The sequence below is a fragment of the Haplochromis burtoni genome, unplaced genomic scaffold (genome assembly GCF_018398535.1).
Source record: "Haplochromis burtoni strain Fernald_Lab_line unplaced genomic scaffold, NCSU_Asbu1 Contig_2, whole genome shotgun sequence".
Lineage (NCBI taxonomy): Eukaryota > Metazoa > Chordata > Actinopteri > Cichliformes > Cichlidae > Haplochromis > Haplochromis burtoni.
Genome location: NW_024582363.1, coordinates 1,166,645 through 1,190,295, shown reverse-complemented (window position 1 = coordinate 1,190,295; position 23,651 = coordinate 1,166,645). Strand labels below are relative to the sequence as shown.

The window sequence follows — 23,651 nt, the reverse complement described above, 5'->3', positions numbered from 1 at the left end:
TATTTATAATAAGGAAACACCATATAGGGAAATGTGACTGTAGTGGAGAAGATGAAACCACAGAAATGTTTTATTGAACTGTCAGAAATATAAAGGCTGAGACAATTTGGCTGATTCAATACCCCGGTAAAATGTAAGTTTAACTGGGTCTTATTGATATACTGCAAAAGAATTTAGAAAGTGTTATCGGAAGCCATCGGGTCATATTTCAATTTCTAACAATGACTAATGTTTTTTATATATATTATTTAGTATGTGGCTCTACCTGCTGTGTCAAACCTTAAACATTAATCCATATGGGTTTGTTTACAGTGCACATCGCTGAGCAACTGTCGCTGAACCGAGGAGGGGGCTAAGATTACATCAGTCACAATCATGTAATGGCGTGACTGCAGCCATTCCCCAACTCTGCTCAGCTGTCATGACAATTTGCATATAAACAAAATGATATGAGGCTGTGACTCATTGTTATGAAGCTGGTACTGGTTGTTATACAACTGTCATATTTTTAAGGTTGGTGAAGCCTGCAGTCAACTGAGACTGAAGAACTGGCTCAGATGAATAATGAAACATTTCTCACACTGAAAACGTTACATCCAGATGAACAGAATGAACTTTATGAGATGTAAATTGTATGGTTTAATTCAACCGTAAGCCAAGTATAGCGTAAATATTTCAGACAAATATGTCAGTGGGTCGTGATATGTGAACCTAAAGTACATTAATCGTCTTATTATGGGGTGGCTGTAGCTCAGGCGGTAGAGCATGTCATCTACTGGGATGCCGTGATGTATTTGTTTGCAACACAGCTCCTCCCTTATGCCACTGCAGTACTTTGGCTGTTTTCCCCTCCATCTCCTCTTCCTCATCCCCTCCTGCCATCACACTGCAGCCAGTGTTTCTGCCTGCCTTCCTGTAGCCAACAAAGCATCTCCTCTCTTTGTTTGGGCCCTCCTTTTGGAGAGGGAGGCCGGCCTCCAAATTAATTTTGAATTCGTTAGCATTCGCCTGCCGCAGCTTAATGACTTAACTCCTTAAACTGTAGAAGAAGTGATGTGTATTTGGTTTTTTTGTGCTTATTTAGCCATTTCTATTTTAGGCTGTAGTACGAATCTCTATTGTAAGCTGTGTATTTATTGGATCAGTAAATCCACCTGAAACATTGTCAATACTTTCATTAAAAACAAATAAACTGAAACGCCTAAAGAGGTTTGATTTCTTGCATCAAACTTTTCAATTCCTGATGCAACAGCATAAATCTATTTGTAAATATGTCTTTCTTCAGATAAAAAAGTTAAGAATATTATTAATGCCGCAGGTTTTCCCTGCTCAAAAAACAGTTAGATATATGCTTAATTTTAAGACCCTGACCCTTTTATGACCCTGGTGACTCCTTGGAGGTGTAGATGGATAGTAACATCCATACCTCTGTTACTGCTCCCATAGATATGGTCGGTAGGAGTATTCCTCTGCCTCCTGGTGGAGCCATCATTACCATTTCTTTCACCTGTGTCCTTCAGTGGACTGGTAGGTATATTATAGACATTAGTATAGATTTTACACTCACACATACATAATTCGTTATTTTGCATACACCAGGGATCTTCATGGATGATACACATCTTCTATTAGTTTGTTTAATTCATCTTTAATTTAATGAGTTGACAAGAGCCAATGTAAGTGACCAAAACAGTGAAGAAGGTGTTAAAATCCTTAGCTGGTATCATTTATCATATTAGTATATATACTGTTTAAGTTGAGCATGTAAGCATGTAGTTATTGGTGTATGTTTACATACAGAAATAGCTGCATGCTTACAAGTGATAAGTGTTAGCTGTCACCAACCATAATTCATCTACTGCTCCCCCCTGCATGTATATGCGACCACTGACTCTTGTCTACTCTTTACTGCAGTTTGTGGTCCTTTCCAGCAGTCAAGGTAGATGGGTGCCCCTCCGTGACCTGAGGTTTACCTGCGGTCTCTTACTGTTAAAAGAGTTTATCCACCCACTCTTATCAAGTGCTTGTTCACAGAGGATTGCCAAATCCCTCTCGAATATTGCACAATATAAAGTCATATCAGATGATTATTGTTGTGAACTTCCATCCATCCATCCATCTTCTTCCGCTTTATCCGGGGCCGGGTCGCAGGGGCAGCAGCCTAAGCAGAGAAGCCCAGACCTCCCAGCCACCTCCTCCAGCTTATCCGGGGGAACACCAAGGCGTTCCCAGGCCAGCCGAGAGATATAATCTCTCCAGCGTGTCCTGGGTCTGCCCCGGGGCCTCCTCCCGGTGGGACATGCCCAGAACACCTAACCCAGGAGGCGCCCAGGAGGCATCCTTGTCAGATGCCCGAACCACCTCAGCTGGCTCCTTTCGATGTGGAGGAGCAACGACTCTACTCTGAGCCCCTCCCGGATGGCTGAGCTTCTCACCCTATCTCTAAGGGAGAGGCTAGCCACCCTTCGGAGGAAGCTCATTTCCACCGCTGCTGTGAATTTGCATTACTTAAATATAATGTTTTAGAATTGTAAAAAAGAAAAACATAGAGAAGAACTGTAAAGTAAAGACTTCAGTCTGCTGGCTAGGCTCCATGGAAATACAAAGGATCAGAAAAGTAACTGATAATAATCCACCCAATACCTAAGAGAGTGATTTCAGTCTGAACCATGAGGTGGACTATTCCTTGAGTCATATTTTTCTTGCATCTCAAGGCACTGATTATAATCACTTGTAAATGTGCACAAGAGTTGCTGTTGACACTTGTGGTGTATTCTTTTCATCATACAACTTTCTTTTCTACTTGGATTCTCTTGCATGTGCAGTTAGCGCCCTTAAAATGGTGTGATGACATCCTCAGAAAGCCTGGCATACACACCTTGGTGGCAAAATGTATCTACTGAGACCCAGTGAACCGAGCAAGCATCTAGTTGCTTTGTAGGAGATTTAGTTTTTTATTTTTTATCTACAACAAACCCTGCTTCTGACCGTAAGCTGTAAAACTGTTAGGGACAGAGGTCTTTACTTAAATGGCTAAACCTCACACTGGCAGCAGAGAAGACCAACTGTAAAGTTTGCTAGGTAGATAAACACCAGAGGAAAGGTGCAGAGGAACTGGATGAAACAGGATAGGGCCAGACTGTAGCGGACAATGGACAATCAGGTCTGTAAAGAGGATCATTGGTGGTATTCATCCAGAACCTGTACAGGTTCAAGGTTAGGAAACAGGCAGAAAACATCGCTACAGATCCCTCACATCCCAGACATAAACTGTTCAAACTGCAGCCTTCAAGCAAGCGCTAAAGAGCAGTGTTTACAAAAACCAGCCGCTACAGAGACAGTTTCTTCCCCCAGGCTGTCACTCTAATGAACACTGTGAAATAACCCACTGTTATATCATTTAGATCATTTGCTGAAGTCAAATTGAAAATGTCGCATTTTGCAAGGGAATCTTACGATTCCACTTGATGTCTCACAATTACATGACAAAAATCCTCAAATTATGCAAGTTTTGAACTCCTAAAATACAGCAATAATGTGTCTGTTTATGTCTCTTAGTTTCCAGCTGCCAGCTTTGTAAAAATAACTCAAAGGTCTTTGTTTTTGTGGTGGAGGAAAATTCAAGCTTGCACCAGAAAAGAATCTTTGATTACCAGCAATAAACAATCTCATATAAACAAGTCAATAAAATATGCTGAAAGACTGGCTGCTGAAAAGTCAAGCCAAGCAACGTGTCAAACTAATACATTTTTATCAAAGTATATTAAGTGCCAATAATAATACTTCAACATTTAACAAGACTTAGTATGATATGGCATGTTCTTTGCCAACACATCAGAGGTCACCTAATAATGGGTTTCCAATAATCTAAAAGTGACAATGACACAAAATGTATCAAATAAATTACATTTTATTTAATTTTAAAGATTAAATCAAGTTTTTACAAGTTAATGACTTTATTGGTGTGGTCCAAACATACAAACCGGGGACAATACACAAGTAAAGAGTCCTTAGAAATGTGAAACATAGAAACTCAGATGGAATCACTCAAGGGACAGAGCTGCTTAATCACTCGCCCCGAGTGTCGTGGAGCAAAACACTAAAACCCAAATTGTGTCTGAATGCAAGCCACACTGTACAGTCACAAATTCAGGAGTGTGTGTGTGTGTGTGTGTGTGTGTGTGTGTGTGTGTGTGTGTGTGTGTGTGTGTGTGTGTGTGTGTGAACAGGTGAATGAGAAAGTGCCTTAAAGTAAGTATAGCACATGCACTATCCCCTGGATTTGGATGCTCTTGTACATATGTGTACATTAATAACATTTATAGCAGGTATCAGTAATGCTTGAGGTCACATGAGTAGAAAGTCTTGTTTTTAGTGTAATTAGGAAGAGAGTGAGGAAGATCTAAGAAGGAATCCAGTCACCCAATCACCAAAAACATCTGTTTGGGTAAGGACTTTTATTTCCTTTGCATATAACAGCTGTAAGCACTAATTCTGCAGATGTGAACCACTAGAATGAGCCTTGTATGGTCTTTCAAGTTAACCTTAAAAAAATGTTGTGGGTGAAATCCTAACCAAAAAATGTGATTTACACCAATGCTAAATTCACAGTCTGACTGAAGATGGATTTCTTAACCCCACGACCCAGATGATGACGTGACGTTACTGAGTTTTGATTTTTCTGCTGTCACAAGCATTGCCTTTTAATTTTCTTTTCTTTTTTTGGAATTACTTTTCATTGTGTATCTTCTGTGATTTGATGCATTTCTTTCTTCCTTGTTTGTTTCCCCTGCCTGCCTTCCCTCCTTTTTGATTGTCTACTCTGTCTTCATCGTTTTTCACTTGTGGTCTATTGCTCCATTGTGCCTGTGCCTTGTTTTCCATATATCCTCTTGCCTATTGTGAGCTCCTCTTGTTGCCTTCCATGTGTCCTGTCATTCTGTTTGCTCTGGATTTCTGCTTTGTGTTCCCTTTCTTAAATTTTTTTTCTGTGTTTGGACTTTTGCCAGTAAAAGTCTTTACATTTTTTTAATGTTAATTGCTGATTTTAGTACACAACACGTGTGTAAGTTAGCGGTGTACCACAGGGCATGAAGAAAGCAAAATGTCAAATAATCTAATCTCAATAGCTAGTGTTTGATCAGGGATATTCTAAAGTTCAATACCTACTGACTGATGTGATATTACATATGTGGTGACCTTTCTATACACAAAGGGAATGAGCAGAGGATCAAATTACAATAGTCTGTAGGGAAAGGGATTTCACCTAATTGACTCTGATGGGACTAATAAGGTTGCTCGCACTGGACTATTTTTTATCAAAGTAGGACAGGCTTTCATTTAAAGTATTCACCTCATGAGTACAGTCTAGCACAAAAGTGCTAAACAATTTCTTTATATATTGCAATAAACATACTAACAATAATATAATAACAAATTTATTCGGAAAAAAAATATAAACAGGTAGATTTTTACTGCATATGTTTGGAGGATCGTTGTCTTGATTCACGCTCAATCATCGAGGTAGGGAAATCCCAAAAAGTTGATTCTGTTCATCTGGACGTAGCGTTTTCACTCATCCAAGCGACTTCTTCAGTCTCAAAACTAGTCAAAAAATGTCCAACAAAACGTTTTGTTTTGTTTTTTTAAAGACTTCCAGAAAGCCTGGAGAACTATTGCGAGACTAAAATATTTGACCCCTTCGAAGAAAAATATACGTAAAGAAAACGGGGTCACTTACCTGAGAAAAGGTTGGGATTTGAGAGGTGGATCGCATTGCACGCATGCGCATTTCCTGCTTCATCTGTGGGATGTTATAAGGGCAGCCCGTAAAGCGGAGCTTGGTTCAGTCGGAAGCATCTGGACCGGACCGAGGCTACCAGGAAGCCCATTTGCAAGGCGGAGGAGATGGAGGACAAAAAGAAAAGAAAGAAGAATGAAGACTCCTCCAACAGCGACAGAGTCACCCTGAAAAAAGAAATTGGACTTCTGAGCGCTTGCGCTATTATCATCGGTGAGTGTGTGACAGCCTTTGTTATACGTGCTCAACTCACGGAGAGTGGTTCGAAGTGATGAATTCTGCGACAAGGAAAAAACTGACGAGGAAACGTGACCGAACGGAAAGCTTATAACGTGGCTGATGTACAGTTACTCTTTCTCTGTCAAGGTTAGAGTATAATTACACACAGTGTGAGTCACTCACTGTACGTATGAGCTTTTATTCTAGTCTGTTCTTTTATTCTATGTATTATATTTACTGTACGGACACTATAAAGACTAAGATGTGACTTTTCTTTTAGACATGGTTCGTGACTGTCTGACTCTAAGAATGAATAGCTGGAAAGTCGCCGTTACGCACGCACGCTCTGATGTATGAATGCAGGGTTCTGAGCTTTGTGTGGAAACTGTTGCATCAGTCTGAGTGGTCTGAATATGAGCGTGCATACGTGGCTGGATGATCTAAAGCTGAACTTGACAGACACGCAGAACCGGCACATCTCCCACGTGCTTCAGTGGGAGAGTTTACTGTTACCATTGTAGCATTGTCCTCGGATAGTCTACTGACTAAACCAAGGCATTAATATCGTTAATTTCAGTAACCTTATCATACCAGTTACATCATAAAATACGCTTATACTGCAGACAATGAATTTTACTTTACACGTGCATCTGCAAAAATTGGATAACTGTCAAAATACAGGAAGTTGCAGTGCTGTTTGTAGTTTCCTCCAAAATCTGATGTTGCATTTTACATATCCCTTACAGTAAGTGTACATAAGGAAATGGTCGGTAAATTTAACATATACTCTTTTTATAGACTTCTACACTATTCTAGTGTTCAATTCAATCTGCAATGAATCCTGTCACGAAAATATTTTATTGTATTTCAGAACCACATGTTGCAGGGTAGGGTTTTGGCAGTGGCAATCAGTGGCTTCAATAACAGTTCCTCATTTTTGTACATTTGTGGTGGTAAATATAAAAATTAGTCTTAATGAGTGGAAAAAAATTACTAACCAACAAATAAAAAGGGAAATGTTTATCACTGGGACAAATGGTTTTTGCAGTTCAGTGAAAGGTGGAATTCTGCGACAGTCAATAGGCTACAAAGGAACCAGTTAATAGTTTGCCTTTTAAAAATATTTTCAGTTCAACAGTTCATCTTCATAGCCATGCTCACATCTAATGTGCTCTGATAGAAATGAGATGTAATTGCAGTTAATGTTATTTCTGCAAATTTTGCGTTTGACTCACTTTTTTCCTTCAGTATAATGCTTTATTTAGTCCATATTTGTGAAATTATTTTGTTATCAGAGTTGAAGTAATATTAAAGTATTATAAAGATTTAATGTATTTGGTGTGAAAGACTTCCTGTATCTGGCAGTGCAGCTGAATGAGTGTGTGAGAAAAAGAGCTCCGCTGCCTGCCTAGTGAGTGGTGCATCGGGTGGGCAACAACTCAAGTGGTCATTTGGCATGAAGTAAAGTCCTTTGCCAAGTTCAAAATAAACTAGCAGGTGAGCACAGCAGATCACCACTGCATCACAGAGGGGTGTAACAGTGTCCTGGGTTCAAACCTGGGTATGGAACTGACCGCTAGAGCTTCTTTCTCCCAGAGCTCTAGTTTCTCCTGGTACTGAGAAACACTTTCTGGATTCATGTTGCTCATATAAGGCAAGGACACTCACACAAATAAGAAGACATAACCAGTCATCCCTGTCATCCCATTTCAGAGAGTGTGGGATTTTTGGTCTAAGGAAATCTAGAGTCACCACTCTTCCACTTTCCACCACGATCAGTAATGAGAGAGCCTTTTGCATCTCTCTGAAATTTGATCACAGGCTCTTTACAGACTGGTGCTGATCAACAAGTGTTGTGTCATAACCTATCAAAAACACAGAAATGTGGTCCACAAAGATAATGCATTGTAAGTGGTAAGCCTGTAAGTGCTCCGGGCTGGAAAAGAGATGGAGACACAGTGCATACTCTGCAGCCCTGCTTATCCTGGATGTTTGCTGGTAAGCGTTTAAGCTGATCACATTGGGAAGGCGTTTACATACTGAACACACACAAAGATTTTCATAATTACATGTTAATGTGGCAGGTCTGTAATCATTTAAGAAACTGGTGTTGGATTTCTTCAGGTAATATGACGATTGACTGCTCATTTTTCTTCTACATTAATATTTTAAGATTAAAATAAACGCTCAGATCAGCTTAGCATAATGCTGAACTCTTGCCACAAGCACAGATGGAGGAAAGCCTGTACAGCCAGTACACACAGGCAACTTGAGTCATGCTACTACCCACCAGATACAGCCTACTCACATTGCATTTCATATGCCTTGTTCTAGTAATATAGACTGCTGAAGCTGTCAGCAGGGAAGCCTTCAGGTAGCTACTGATTACCACTGGTTACACTTACAGTTAGACAATACTCCACAACTATCAAATGTCCTGTATTATTAATCTCTAACCACACTGAATATAATTTTCTGCAATTGCTCACTTGCTATTAGTCGTGACATTAATCACTATTTTCATGCCACCAGCTTCATCATCGCTCACCGCTTTATCGTAGTAGTACAAGTTCCCCTCCGTTAGGAGGTATTATACATGCAGCATTACAAAAAAAACCCACATAATATGAGACATTCTTCATTTTCCCTTTTGCACAGGAGATTTGGAGTATTTGCTTGTATAAAATGGTGAGCAATGTGAGGTCATTTTGAGAAAATTTCTCAGAGATGGTGCTGGGATATGATGCAGAGAGGGTCAGTAGGCCTGTGACTAACAGTTTCAGCTGTAGTGCCAAACTTTATGACATAACAAACACAACACTTGCATTATGTAACAGCTCTGCATCTCACAGTGGCCTCCACAATCAGATCAGACAATGAAAAATGCGTTCCTCAGATCTCATTGCTGGATCTGCATCATTAGGGAGCATTTGGGGCCATAGTGTGCCTCTGGGTTTTAATAGTTTCTAAAAGATTTACAGTTGACAGGGTCATATTTAATTGTGAGGACTCAATTCTTCTCACACTTTTCCAAAGAGGACAAAGACTTGAAGGACAGTACAAACAATGTTTTGCTGTGACAGCTGCTGTTTGGTTACTTTGTTATGTGTGCTAGCTTTTGTTTTGTCGTTTTTTTGGTAGGGGTGAGGGCATGTAAATGTCAGACTGAGTCTGAACTTGCTTATTAGTATGTGCCTGAGCCAACCAAGCTGTCAGAGAACCTCTATTTGTTCTTGTTAGGGAGTCAGCTGAGCCTGATTTTTAACGAGTCACATTTTAATGAGCCTGGACTAAATTACTTTATTATCTTATTAAATATACTAGTTATTTGTATAAATGAAATTGCAGCTTTATGGATGGTTTCACCTGTATTATCACCAGTATTAAAATATCCTACCGATATTGTGTTGGTCTCTCATGTTCTGCTGAAAGATCTGAACAATCAGGGCATAGACAGTACACCTTTATGCATGTTCCGTGATGTTTAACACTGAAATGTTAGCATCAGATCTGTTGGGTCCACTTGGTTCCATGGATCCATGAATCAGATTTTGTTCATCCTACAGATTTTCATCTGAGTGGGATCTTGAAATTAGAGGCCTGGCTGTTCCTTGGGCCATCCCTAAACAGTTTCTGCATTGTGGTTAGGTACATTGTTCTTCTGCAGGACACTACTACCTTTGAGGAGTGCTGCTTCCTCCAGGGAGTTGTGCAGGATAGGCTCCATCCTCTACACAACCCTGAACTGGATAAACAGTTAAGAAAATGGATGGCTGAAAAATAGAAGAATGCCTGTAGCCACTGTGGCAGAACACTGTACAAACAGCAGCTTTAAATCACTGAGATTAGGCTGTGCATACCATGCAGTCATATGTCAAAGCATTACTATATATAGCTACATTAATCACTAAGTGAAAGCAATAGTCACATGCCTTACTGCAGAAAGAAAAGAGTTTTTGCTTTACTTCCCATCAGGCTTGGCTGTGCTAGTCCTTCCTCTTCACTTTCTCCTTCTCTTTAACTACAGATGTGTGTTGTCCAACTTTAGCAAAAATAGCTTGGAGAGCTACTGTTAGAGTATTGTGACCTTCAAGCCAAAGTTTTAATAAGACTTTTGGAATCGCTTTGATTCTACTTTGTGTTCTTTATTCTGTTACTTTTCTTTTTACCTGAATGTATAAACATCTGACCAAATCATCACCAAACTACAGATAAATGGTAAATGCCATTTGTTCTAAATGTCTGGAGTTTTAAATTGAAGTGTGACAGCTTTGGGAGCACAAACCAATAAAAGCAAATCTTGTGTTACACACAAAAAGAAGTCTTTGATGAATATTTATGTATAAATAATCACTGTAATATTTTCTCCTAAGGGAACATCATTGGCTCTGGGATTTTCATCTCACCTAAAGGAGTGTTGGAGCATGCGGGTTCAGTGGGACTGTCACTCATCGTGTGGGTTTGTGGAGGGGGCATCTGCACCCTTGGGTCCATGTGCTACGCTGAATTGGGTGTCACCATCCCAAAGTCTGGAGGTGACTATTCATATGTGACAGAAATCTTTGGGGGCCTAGTAGGGTAAGTACTGTCGTTGTCATTTTTCTAGTTGCATTTTTTAAAATACAGATGTTCCTAAACTGCAGTAGGAGCTTGTTGCGTCTTTCCCCCTGAATTATTTTCGCTCATATGAATTATATTGCAACAGTCCAATGGGCGTGTTGGCTTTGAACCAATCATCTGTGAGCATCTTATGACTTTCAGAGGTCATGTGGTGTGTCAGCTGATCATAGAGCGGCATTCTAAGTCTGAGAAGGTCAAACTTGTTATATACTGTGCCAGCCTTCAGAAGCATTTCTGTGAAAGTAGTTCAGTCTGACTTTCTCTGTTCGGTTATTTTGCAACTATGAATGAAGCAAGTACCACAAAGGATTAAACACAGGAGCAGCAGCAAACGACTCAAAAATGTTAAAAACAGCAGAAAGTAAGAACTAGTGTAGGAGTTTTTGAATTACAGTTGAATACCAACACAGAAAGAATAAGAAGGGAACAAGCAACAAAAAACACTCACTCTGGAGGTCTGGAGGTGGAATTAAAGTTTTCATTATGTTTTCAACTTCCAACGCACCAATAGTAAAATTCTGGAGTTACTTGAGTTTGAAAAAAACTCCCCCAAAGCCTTACATGTCCAAAGTATGTGCTTAATGGCTTTGGTCCTCTGACGTTTTTAATTTAATAAAATCATCAGGTCAATGCTTCCTTGATGATAACCAATTATGGCTTGCATTTAGTAAGTGCTTTATGCATGCAAGTACATCCTTTTTTTCTAAGTTACAACAGTGGTTGTAAAATCTGCTTTAAATGCTGTCAAAAAACGAGTGTCAAACACTGAGTGTTTGCCTGAGCACATCCTCTGCAGCTACAGATGGAACGCTGAAGCTCCTGCTAATGTGCTAGAGCAAAATTTAGTGTTGTGGTCTAGACAACCCAAAATGTGATGTCCACATATGTGGGCGCCAGGTCGTAGGAGGTTAAGTAAAGACCCAACTTCTACAGTGATGTTGTTTTGCTGACAGGTTTAAGTATAGGTGTGACTGTAAAGCTGGGATGGAATCAAAGACAGTATAAAAGACTGACCTAACATCCAGGTCTGAAAAGTGAAACCACCAACCTTTTTGCAGCCTCTGTGGTTGCAGAAAGACTTAATGGTCTTCAACTGTCTTGTTCTGTGCCAGAGTAAACTGTTTCCTGATCACTTTCTGGGTCTAGTTTCTGGTTTCAGGTCATAATTAAACAATAAGTTATTTTTTTAATGGTTTTTTTTACAGTCAGCAAGGAGGATTATCCAGGGTACCATCACTGGGTAACAAATCAATCACTAGCTGTTCACCAGTGAGTTGGGTGCAAATGCTCAGCTCAAGTTGTTTAAAAAGCGTCACCAATATGACATCATGGCAGCTATGTCTATTTTTTATACACTTTATTGAATATGGAATAATGTTATAAGAGCAGTGAAAGTCCCTTCCTTGTCAAAATAACTGCCCACATGTGACAGCCCCCCCCTCTCCACTTAGTGTCAAGTTATTACACTGAACTTTATTCTAAATTGAAATCCCGTTCTGTCTCTTCATCCTTTAGATTCCTGTTGTTATGGAGCGCTGTCCTCATCATGTACCCAACCACGTTGGCCGTCATTGCGCTCACCTTCTCCAATTACGTCTTGCAGCCGGCCTTTCAGCACTGTTTTCCTCCGTTCATCGCCACCAAACTTCTCGCAACAATTTGTGTCTGTGAGTCACCAGCAGCCTTAGAAACTCTATTTATCTATTCCATGATAGTTTAAGTAAATGTTTATTGTAGTTTAGTGTTGTCTTTTACGTCTTATCTCTCTTTGATTTTCCACTGAACAGTTTTTAGAACTGTCCCGCCAGGGTAAACATTGTTGCTAATGCTAAGCACATGGTTCTTGATTCCAAACAAACTGAAACATCCAGTGCAGTGAAAGATCTTTTTTTTTTTCAAGAACAAGATAAGGAGACATTCTTTGCTTTTTATTAAATATAAAGTCACACACTCTGCCACAGAGGAATTCTTCAGGTCAGCATTTCAAATGCAAGACCTTGGCAGTATTTCTTTCCTGTTTTGCTTCTGAAATACAGTCAGTCATCTTGTTCTACAGCAGCAGGCCACAACTTGCTGTAAAATTGCTAATTACGTATTTAAGAATACAGTTGTTGCCCTCAGGTTTTTGAGAGCAAAATAGCTTTGACATTCATACAGCCTGCAATACACCATGGGAACTGGGAGTGCTTAACATTCCACCTCAGGAACGCAACATTTTCTGAGTTTACTTCAACTCTGATAAGCCTGAATTTTGACTGTCCATTTATGATTAATGATTAATAATGGATAAATGCTTTCCTTAGCATTTCCATAGTGGCAAGCTGATTGGTTGCTGGCCAGATTTTTCAGGTGGCATGGAATAAACAGATGAGTGGTTGACAGATTTGTTGCTCTTCTGCGTGACTGCATGTGTGTGGCCTATGCCTGTGTCATCATGACAAACTAGTTCACAGTATCACACTTCAGACCTGCTGTTGTCTTCAACATGCAAGTCATCTGACTGAATGAGCCAGAGTGACTTCCAGTGAGGTAAACATCAGACCAAGCATCTGCTTCCAAAGCAACATAAAAAGCAACTGATCTTAAAGAAAAATATCTATTTTAACTTGCACTTGTACATATATTTCCAAAATACTGTTGCTCCTATATACGATGTTCCTATAAATGACTGTTTGGAAGACAAATAATAACAAGGAAAAAGGTACTTCCATCTTAGGCAAGTTTGTGCATTTACCAAAGTAAACCAGACTAATCAAACCAAATCAAATCCATTTCCTGCGGTGGCTTAAAGAAATGTGATTCTGTGACACTTCAGTGTGCTCAGGGCTGTCATTGTCATTTGATAATTCCACAAGAAATGTTATGCTCTATCTCCAGCCTCTAATCTGATCAGTTGGGGTATCTGTATTTAAATAGCCAGTGGCCCAAGCAGACCTTGCATGTATCCGATCCACGAACCAGCCAGTTTGGTCCTGTCAGAACCGGATGGAGAAGGGGAAACGGGATAGACGGGGAGTGGGATGGTTGGCTTCGTATGTGGGTGTGTGCACACGTCAGGCTTAGCATTTGCTGAGTACCCTCTACTATTTATGGCAACAGAATCCTACAACTGCTGCCTACTTTGGGCAAGGGACACTGTGCGAGTGGGTTTTTGTGTTGTATTCTAGAGTGTGGTATGAGTTTGTGTGTGTGTGTGTGTGTGTGTCTCAGTATCAGTGTCAGAATACATAATGGTGCCAGTCTTTGTGGACGCTGCTAATGAGAGGGTGTGTCTACACTATTGTGCATTGTTACTGTCACAGGGCACCATGGAAATAGGAAAAGCGCAGAATACCTTTCACATCAATAATGATGGAAGTCCCCATTGGCCAGCCAGACATTCGAGTCAGATGTTTGATGTTTCTATTGGCTAACTGGTTCGACCCCTGTCCTCCAATCTGGTGTATGGCATCACACTTGAGACTTAAAGTCACAGAAAGATTGTAGTCACCCGTCTGTGATCAGCAGTTATGCAAGCTTCATATCTTATGAAACTCAATCAGTCTGTGAGGAGAGAAAGTGTCAGACGTCTGATGACAGATGGAAAACATATTATTCTGAACCCTAAAAGAATCATCTATGTACAGTTGAAGCCCTTTCATTGTAGTTCCATCCACCTTAAAAACCAAAGACAGGTGCATGTAAATGAGCAGCATCATATCAGGCAATTGGCAACACAGGTAGTCGATAGGAAGGGATAAGAAAAGGAAAAGTTAAAGTTACCTGTGAAGGATAAAGTAAATATTTCATCACTTTCCAGCACCAGAATTAATGTGTTATATTTTCTTGCTGTGCTGAGTCTTCGTGAGGGTGCTCTTAAGTTCACTGAACTTTTCTTAGTTGAGGGTTTATGAATGCGAGTCAGCCTAGTTATGTTTCCCCCCTCCTTCCTCTCCTGCTGAGCATACTGCTCTAGAGTCACAGGGTGACCCAGGCGTGCGTGTGTTGGTGAAAACCAGACAGGTCCAGTTGTAAGCTGGCTGTGTTCTTCTAAGAATAGGCACACTCGACAGCCCACAGCAACACAGCCATGCACGCTCATTTATCCTGCAGTTTAGTTTGTCATCTGCTGATCAGTTTCACTAAAAAGAAAGCAAAATTCATTTTCCAGCAGTCAACACTGTTTTATATTCTTTATGGTCAGTATTTGCATAGCGCTTTACTTGATCCTAAGGACCCCAAAGCGCTTTACACTATACACAATCATCCACCCATTCGCACACTGGTAATGGCAAGCTACAGCGTAGCCACAGCCGCCCTGGGGCGCACTGACAGAGGTGAGGCTGCCGGACACTGGCGCCACCGGGCCCTCTGACCACCACCAGTAGGCAACGGGTGAAGTCTCTTGCCCAACGACACAACGACCGAGACTGTCGGAGCCGGGGCTCGAACCGGCAACCTTCCGATTACAAGACGAACGCCCAACTCTTGAGCCACGATCGCCCCGTATTCTTTAAATATTTCTTTAAATTGTAAAACACTGTAACTTGTCTTATGGAGCCATCATCATTAATTGTATACTCAATCCCACAAAACAGTCACTATAAATGTGATGTTTTTATTTCAAAGGCCAAGAGAATATTCCAGCAAGAAATCTGTGTTAGTCCATTATTGTGTTGGTACAGTAGGGAGAAGTTTCACGTTAAGTCTCCATCACTGGTTCGGATCATTGACTTCAATTTATTTCAAAAAAGAAGACTGTAAAATTGTTTTCAGTAAAAGTGGAAATACCATTTCTGTTTCATTTTACTATGTGTACTACAATCTGAACTACTGCTCTAAACGTTCGTGTATCAACTGTGTATTAATTCTTTCTCATTATTTGGAAAATGGAGCCCCCCATAGAGTCAGAACAACTATGAGCATAACGTAGACACAAATTAAGAAAGCACACAAGTATGTTAGCTCAGAATAAAATGTCATGCACAAATTCTATTTTAGTGTGGCTGAGCGAGTTTAGTTCAGGCTTCCTCTGAACCCTTGAAAACACTAGATGTTTTATTGAATGCTGCACAAAACTCATTTAAAATTCGATTGAGGGCTCATGGTGAATCATCAGACTAGCGGCTGCCCTAAAGACAGAACAAACCAGAGTGGCTCAGAAGAACAAAATGTCACTATCGTTGTAGGGGATGGAAAAACTGTCACACGTTGGACAAATGACATGATTCTTCCAGTGTATGATAGGCATCAAACGCCAAGAAGAATGTCATGTTTACACAGAGCTCTGTAATGGCCTTAGAGGAATTTTGGATTTAATTTTATTATGTTGCTAATTCTCCAGCTGAAAACAAAATCACAAATGTTTTATAGCTAGAAAAACTATTAAGCCAACAGTTCCACAAGTGTACCATGGCACAAGAATTGGGGTACGGTATTGTGGATGCTTGCATAGTCATTTTGTTCTTGGTTACAGAATTGTTTTACCCCTATTCATTATTCATTTAGAATTTTGCCTCAAAGCCCATTTAATCTCCTCCATATAACATATGTAATTACATTCTTTCCTCTCTATCTGTAACTTTCAGCATCCTTTTTTAGATCTCATGGGTCTCCTCGTTGAAGATTTTGTTATCAGATATTTTGTGATGTATAGACAGGACTGGGGAGTTTTTGTCAGTGTGGTGACTCCTGAGTCCAGATCCTGGACCAGGAGGAGGCGTTCCTGAGGTTAAAGCCTGCTGATAAATCTGCAGTGAGTTGGGGTCAGAATCCATTAAGACTTAAAGTGGTAATTAGTTAGTATTCTAGAGCTGAGGCAGCCTTCAATAGAAGCAGTGACAGCAGGACACAGATTTACCTGCACTGTCACATTCAAAGCCACTGGCACCTCCTTCCTGTCAGGGTTAGAATAGAGGAAAGTTGGGGGAGGTCGTAGTGGGGGTTCATGCAGGAACACAGAAACGGAAATTCATGTAACACTCCAAGGGTAATTGACTATAAAACACAGCAGTGTTGTAGGGGAGAGAAAGCTCTGCCCGGTGCCTCCAAAACCTCTTGCCAAAAATTCACACGTGTGTCTATATACGTCTGTGCCTCTGCCAGCGGAAGCAGTTTGTTCAGATTTCTGTGGTGGGAGGAAAACTCTAGCCCTAGTGATGGATGACATGGTCACTGCTGGGTCACTAGAGTGGGTGTTAGTGGGTAAAAGAGAGAAGGAAAGAAGTGTCAGAAGAGAGAAGGTGAAATATGAGCCAAAAAAAGAATAGATGCAAAAAAGAGATGAATGAAATGAATGAATAACTAGATTATCTTCCTTTAATACACCCCGAGGGCTCAACCGTTTCCTAATCTCCATGTTCTCATTTTAAGACACCTGCAATTCTGAGGGCATGTGAAACACAAGCAACAGATAAGTGGACTATAGAGACGCTGTGAAGATAACTGGAGTTGACAAAAAAGTGGACATACCCTGGCTGGGAAGCTTTTCCTGCCTGACAACTCTCATCCTGCTTGTAAAGTTATCACTGATTTCCACCCAATAAACCCATCACTAATATTTTTATGTGATTTATTTGGATGTCACTATTATTTATGTTGTGCATAGCTCTGGGCAAACGACTTTAAAGTATCAGAAATGTTTGGAAGTCATAAGCATGTTATAGCCTGGCTCAAAGAGTGTGACATGAAATTAGAGACAACACAAGAACTAACTAAGAAAATGGGGATTTAATTAAACAAGGATCTTTGTCATTTGGAAGATAATGAATTTGTCGAGCCAGTAGTGTTAAGTATGTAAGGAGAGGTGGGATTGAATTCTGAGAGCAAAACAAATCTAAAGAGTATTTGGAAGAATGAAGGAAAGAGCCTGGAAGACGAGGATGCCAGAGTAAAAGAATGAGCACACTGTGCAGGTGTAGCTCGTGCATCTGATCTGCACCCGCAGGACAAATGGACTGGTACTTACATAGCGCCTTTCTTCTCAGTAGAGCACTTGAAGTGCTTTCAGAACAGCACAAAAAAGAAGACAGAAAATACCTAGTCCCTGAGTAGCCTAGGAGTTTAGAGGAACAATACACAGTATTGTTTGACGTATTTGTAGGTCTCCGTTTTCTTTCTTTTGCTTGTAAGCGCAACTGAGAGACATTTGTGCTTGGCTGATTTGGCTCTCTTGGAATTGGGCCATTCGATACTATGTTGGCTTTCACAAAAATACCCTCAAAACTTAGTGATAATGTCAAGGTCAGCAGCCTAGAGGAGAGCAGGGCCACACATGTGCAGTTTACACAAGCAGGAAATAGAAAGTAGGGATTGAGAGAGAGTAATTTGCAAATTTAAATGTGTTGTTGACGTGATGCTTTGCATGAAATACACAAATACCTGTGAATAAACCTTTAACTTTTTTTACGTAAAACTTTAATGATTTTTCTGCTGTGTGTGTTTGTGTGTATATGTGCAGTATTCCTGACCTGGGTGAACTGCTCCAGTGTGCGTTGGGCGACAAGGATCCAGGACATTTTCACTATAGGAAAACTTCTCGCGCTAGTTCTCATTATAATAGTAGGACTTGTCCAAATTTGTAGAGGTAAACACACAGACATGTGCACACATGCATAAAAAATGTTTTTCAGTAATTGGTAACAGTAATTTCTGTACTTTGGACATGTTTCATCTGCTCTCTGGTTTTATTGCATTAAAATGATTAGTGATGAACCAACAATTATTTTACGGTTTTTATTTGCCCGTTCTATATTTCTCATCTTTCATCCAGGTCATTACGATGCCCTGCAGCCCAGTGCGGCCTTTGAATTCAGTCAGGACCCCTCAGTGGGACAGATAGCGCTGGCCTTCCTCCAGGCCTCCTTTGCCTACAGCGGCTGGAATTTCCTCAACTACGTCACAGAGGAGGTCGTAGAGCCGCGCAAGTACGATATGCATAAGCAAAGCTAGCAGACACACCACAAGTTTTTCTTAAGTTCTGCCCCATATCATTATTATTTTTCCTGTCATCAGGAACCTGCCCCGTGCCATCTACATTTCCATCCCACTGGTGACCCTTGTCTACACTATGACCAACATTGCCTACTTCTCCTCCATGACCCCAGAGGAGCTCCTCAGCTCTAATGCTGTGGCAGTGGTGAGCAGCTCTCCAGCGCCATGACTGGATATTTTACAAACCCAGTTCTGAAAAAGCTGAGACACTGTGGAAAATGTAAAACAGAATGCAATAACTGAACTCATGAATCCATATTTTATTCAAAGCAGCACATAGAAAACATAGCAACGGGTTTTAGGACAGGTGGCTCCCAACAAACTAAAAATGAGCCAGTATTTTTCTTAAAATGGGACATTTTCTCAGTTTGAACATTTGAGTCGTTTTCTATGTTCTACTGTGAAAATGTTGTTTTATTAGATTTGCAAATCATAAAACTACTTTTGTTTACAGTGCACACAGTGGCCACATTTTTGGAATTCAGGCTGTATATTCAAACCTGTTTCAGCTCATATACTGCTAAAGTCAACAGACATTCCAGGCTCCAGTTGTGTATTTGCAATCCTGTCACATGTCGAGCAGCGGTCACTTCAGTCACTGCTTACGCACGCAGTTTTATTTTGCATCATTAATGGTTATTTTAGTTTGGCAAGTAGCAGGCTGCTGGTTTGATTCCAGCCTGAGACATTAATCCCCTTTGGGATTGCATCAGGAATTGCATCCAGCATAAACGTCTGCCAAATCAAACATGTGGAGCCACCTGTTGTGGAGCCCCTTGTAGAGAGGGAGCAACTGAAAGTTGTTGTTTTTTCATCGGTTGTTATTACAAGTCATTGCATTTCAATGACATACCAAGGATCGAGACTATTTTTTCTCGATCTTGAATTCACTCCTGAAAAACATTGAAAATATACTTTAAAAAATTATATCTCGTACCTACATGCATATATAACCATAGTCTTATAGTGGTATGCAGGCAGGCTGTTAAAAAGGCTATTTAATCTTTCAGTGAATCAATCAATTAGTGCAGTAATCGAGGGGACTGATGAATTAATAAATAATTAATTTAGTCAACATGTCGGTCATCTGGACAATCACGTTTTGTGTTTTTTCAGACATTTGGGGAGAAACTGCTGGGAATGTTTTCCTGGGTGATGCCAATCTCTGTAGCTTTGTCCACCTTTGGAGGAATTAATGGATATTTGTTTACCTCCTCCAGGTACAGCACAAACGCTTTGTCTTGCATTATACAACACACCAAACCCTAATTTTTACTTATTTTTACTGATGCCCGCTGTTTCCACAAAATAACGTGTATAACATGTGCAAATATGTCTCTCGGTAGATTGTGTTTCTCTGGCGCCAGAGAGGGTCACCTTCCTTATCTGCTGGCAATGATCCACCTAAAAAACTGCACACCAATTCCTGCCCTGCTGCTCTGTGTACGTTTCACGCTAACAGGTTTATCCAGCTGTGTAGCTTCAAAACAGAGATTCAGTGCTTTAATTTTCTCTTGTTTGAACCTGTTCTGTCCTACAGTGCTTTGCCACAGTTGTCATCCTGTGTATTGGGGAGACACACAACCTGATCAACTATGTGTCCTTTATCAACTATTTGTCCTATGGGGTAACCATTGCCGGCCTTCTCTACCTCCGCAAGAAAAGGCCCAACCTGGCTAGACCTATAAAGGTATGGCACTTGTTTTATCTGGAGGTATAACTTAACCACAATAAAAGCAGATTATAGTGAGGAATTAAAAAAATGAAAATATTAAAATTATGTAAGGCAGAAAGAAAAAAATAGAAATTTGAAATAAGCTTAAAAAGCTGACAGATTCAAATAAAAGTAAATTATAATAATTAGATTTTTTTTAAACAAAGGCAAATCAATTATAAAATTAAGCTTCCCATTACATCAAATCAATAATTTTTAAAAACTTTTATTCAAAGGCTCTGAACAGTGTGTCAATTTTAATGCATTTAAAACAAAGAAGACAGTGTAATGTACAGACTGGTGATGTAGACATACACGCTAATTTTCATATAGTAGTATATAAAGTAGTCTGCAATGAATGTGTCACAGTAATCTGTGCATTTAGCAAAGGAAACTGAGAGCTCCCAGCAGTCTGATTTGTGTACCACAAAATTCTGCCATTAAACAATGAGTTAGCATGCATATTGTTTTGGCGCCCCCTGGTGTCACAAATGGCAGTTACATGACATTAGTTAGTGCACAAATAACATCCACTATTTCCTGTTTTCTGTTTGCGTTCATTCTCCTGTATGCCATTCCCTCCAATCGCTCTCTGTTTTTACTTTTATTGTCAAATAAAAGCTGAAAATTAAAATAAAAAGTAAAAACAAACAAATAAGTATTACATTGCAATACATTAAAGCATTAAATTAAATGCCAAAAATTAGTTTTTGATAATATCCCGGACAAATATATGTACATGTTTATATATTTGGATGCTACATGCAGAGACAGTATGGGTTTACAAATGTAAAAAGAAAAAAAAGGTAAGGAAAAAGATAATCATGTTCATTGCAGATAAATCAACATATTTACAGTGGCAAGGGTTTTTGTACAAATGTGTTTTTGTTCTGTGTAGGTGAACCTGTTGATCCCGATCAGCTACCTGATCTTCTGGGCTGTGCTGCTGGGCTTCAGCCTGTACTCTGAACCAGTGGTTTGTGGCCTGGGTATGGTTATCATGTTGACTGGAGTCCCTGTATACTTTGTGGGTGTGCAGTGGAAGGAGAAACCCAAATGGCTCTATAGATTAGTTGGTGAGTTGGTTTTTTCCAGCGTGCAGAACATATTAACTATTTATGTCAGCAGTAATTCCATCTGAGTCTGACTGCTCATGATGTCTTTTGTATTGCAGAAAAACTCACGTACAAGGGCCAGAAGGTGTGTTACGTGGTGTTTCCTCAGGATGACCCCTCAGAAACTGAGCCCCTCACTGCCAAAGCTACTGACTGAGGAGTGAAGTCAAACCAGGACTTCCCCTTTTGCATCAACGTCAATACTTCCCGTTTTCGTCTTAAACGTGTTCTTGTTTGGTCAGTGAAGCACGAAGAGAAAGTGTCATATATTTTTGCACAGGTGTGGACTGGATTGGGCTGGCATGGAGCCCATTTTACCCAGTGCATGTGTTTTTAACTTTTTGGTTTTGCTGTCCATCCATTGTCATCACCAGCATGCAAAGTTTTATTTTTCATACAGATCCTTATCCTTTCCCTTCTTACTCAAAGAATCTCCATTCTGTTCTGTCTTTTTCTGCTTCACTTCCAGGATGCTTCCAGCATGCTAATGTGCCTTATGAAATATAGACGTGTGTATAGTGTGTTGGTTGTGCGGGTATTTGGAGTGTGTAATGTCTTATATGGAATAAGATAAATATGCAAGCAGTTTCTGCACTTAGCAATACTTCTCTATAACTGCTGCTACTTTGCACTTTGCTTTACTAATTACTCACATGATGCTCACTGTTGATCTGTTGTGGATGAGTAATTTGTTCTGTCTATATCTCTGCCTGGCTACAGAATCTGGCTGTTCTATTTTCTTTCCACCGACTTTTTAAAAAGAATTATGATTATATCACTTTTCCCTCATGAGAGATGCTGTTGCTGCCTTAATGTTTTTATTAGAGACACTCATCTCTCCCAGTTATTTTTAAAAGACGGGCAAGACCATGACTGGTTCTTGCAGGATTTTGTTGCTTCAGCAGTGATTTCATCTCTGGGTTCCCACTGTGAAACCTCTCAAGGTGCTCGACCAGCCAAAACAGTTATTACACTCTTGACCTGTTGTGATACAGTATTTGAGCACTAATGTGTTGTTGCATAACTCTAACAGAATCTGTAATGATTGACAGACGGCTGGCAGTGGATGTTTACTTGAGCTCTCACTTCCCCAAAAGCCACTACAATGACCGTTAACTCAATATCGCTTATCCACTGATCAGCTGACTTAACATGACACTGCTGACATCACAGAGTTGGATTAACATCCTGTTTGTATCCCATGACCTCTTGGACTTCCTGTATTAGTCAACATTGTTGATGTATTATGGCCCAGACCTGGTCAAACTTGCAACCTCAGTAATTTTGCATTTACTGTGGTCCAGGAGATATTGTTGTTGTTGTTGCTACCTTATCGTATTTGAGTATTCTCTTAATATCTCTTTTATGTTGTACATATAACAAACAAATGAAGGTTGGGGCCTTTGGCCTTTTAAAATGAAAAGTAAACCAGCAGCTTTGAACTTTATTGAACGTGCAGTCCCTTTCTCAGCCCGTAGCTGCTGGGAACTCCATGAAAAGAGACTCGTGTCTGTCCTGCCATGTCCCGGTGCTTTTAGCTCTGAGAGCTGTAAATACTGTGTGACAAAAATAAACTTTTAAAAACGCACCAGGGGCTTCTACAAAGATGACATTCCTCAAACATGTTGTGGTACATTTGTATACTGTATAATGGGTGTACCTTTGTTTTGTAAAAGACTGAAGTTGTAAATTAATAACAATGTAATTGATCATTAAATATAGCGACTTTGAAGAAACTCGGTGTGTCGTCTCCTCTGTGGGATCCTTTTTAGCACCATCAGGTCAAAAATGGGGATTTCTGTGCTAATTAAGTAAGTCGTTGGTTTTCAAGCTTTTTCTGGCATGACCCACTTCGGAAGCTTGGCAGCTGCTATAATAGGTTTTAGCAAGTTTTCAGCAATTTTTTTTTTCTTAACATATTTTAATGGTTTTGTTTTTCCTCTGGTTGTTCATGACCCACCGGCAGTGGCTCTGCACCTCACAGTTTGAAGTAAGATCAGCCAAAGGTAACTACTGTGCAAAATAAACTATGTACCAGTAATACGTTGGTGGTTGCACTTTGAGTAGTTTGATGCCAACAACAGTTTACTATAGCACATTTTACTATGAAAAACCAGAATGCGAGTGACGTAGTAGCTCATCCAGGTACAATCCACCACAGTTTACAGGTTATTGTATCATTTAAAGCACAGAAAAGCAAATTATATGTTTT

At 40.0% G+C, this 23,651-nt stretch overlaps 1 protein-coding gene across 1 annotated transcript; it reads left to right on the top strand.

The window, feature by feature from the left end:
* The first annotated feature begins 5,797 nt into the window (after window positions 1-5,797).
* On the top strand, window positions 5,798-23,175 carry slc7a10a (solute carrier family 7 member 10a). The gene is made up of 11 exons (XM_005913085.3): window positions 5,798-6,013; window positions 10,393-10,597; window positions 12,155-12,306; window positions 18,078-18,203; window positions 18,390-18,543; window positions 18,632-18,755; window positions 19,727-19,830; window positions 19,957-20,053; window positions 20,151-20,300; window positions 21,223-21,400; window positions 21,499-23,175. Exons 1-11 carry the CDS (start codon window positions 5,908-5,910, stop codon window positions 21,594-21,596), a joined length of 1,494 nt encoding a protein of 497 aa, XP_005913147.1. The 5' UTR covers window positions 5,798-5,907; the 3' UTR covers window positions 21,597-23,175.
* Window positions 23,176-23,651: the final 476 nt, after the last annotated feature.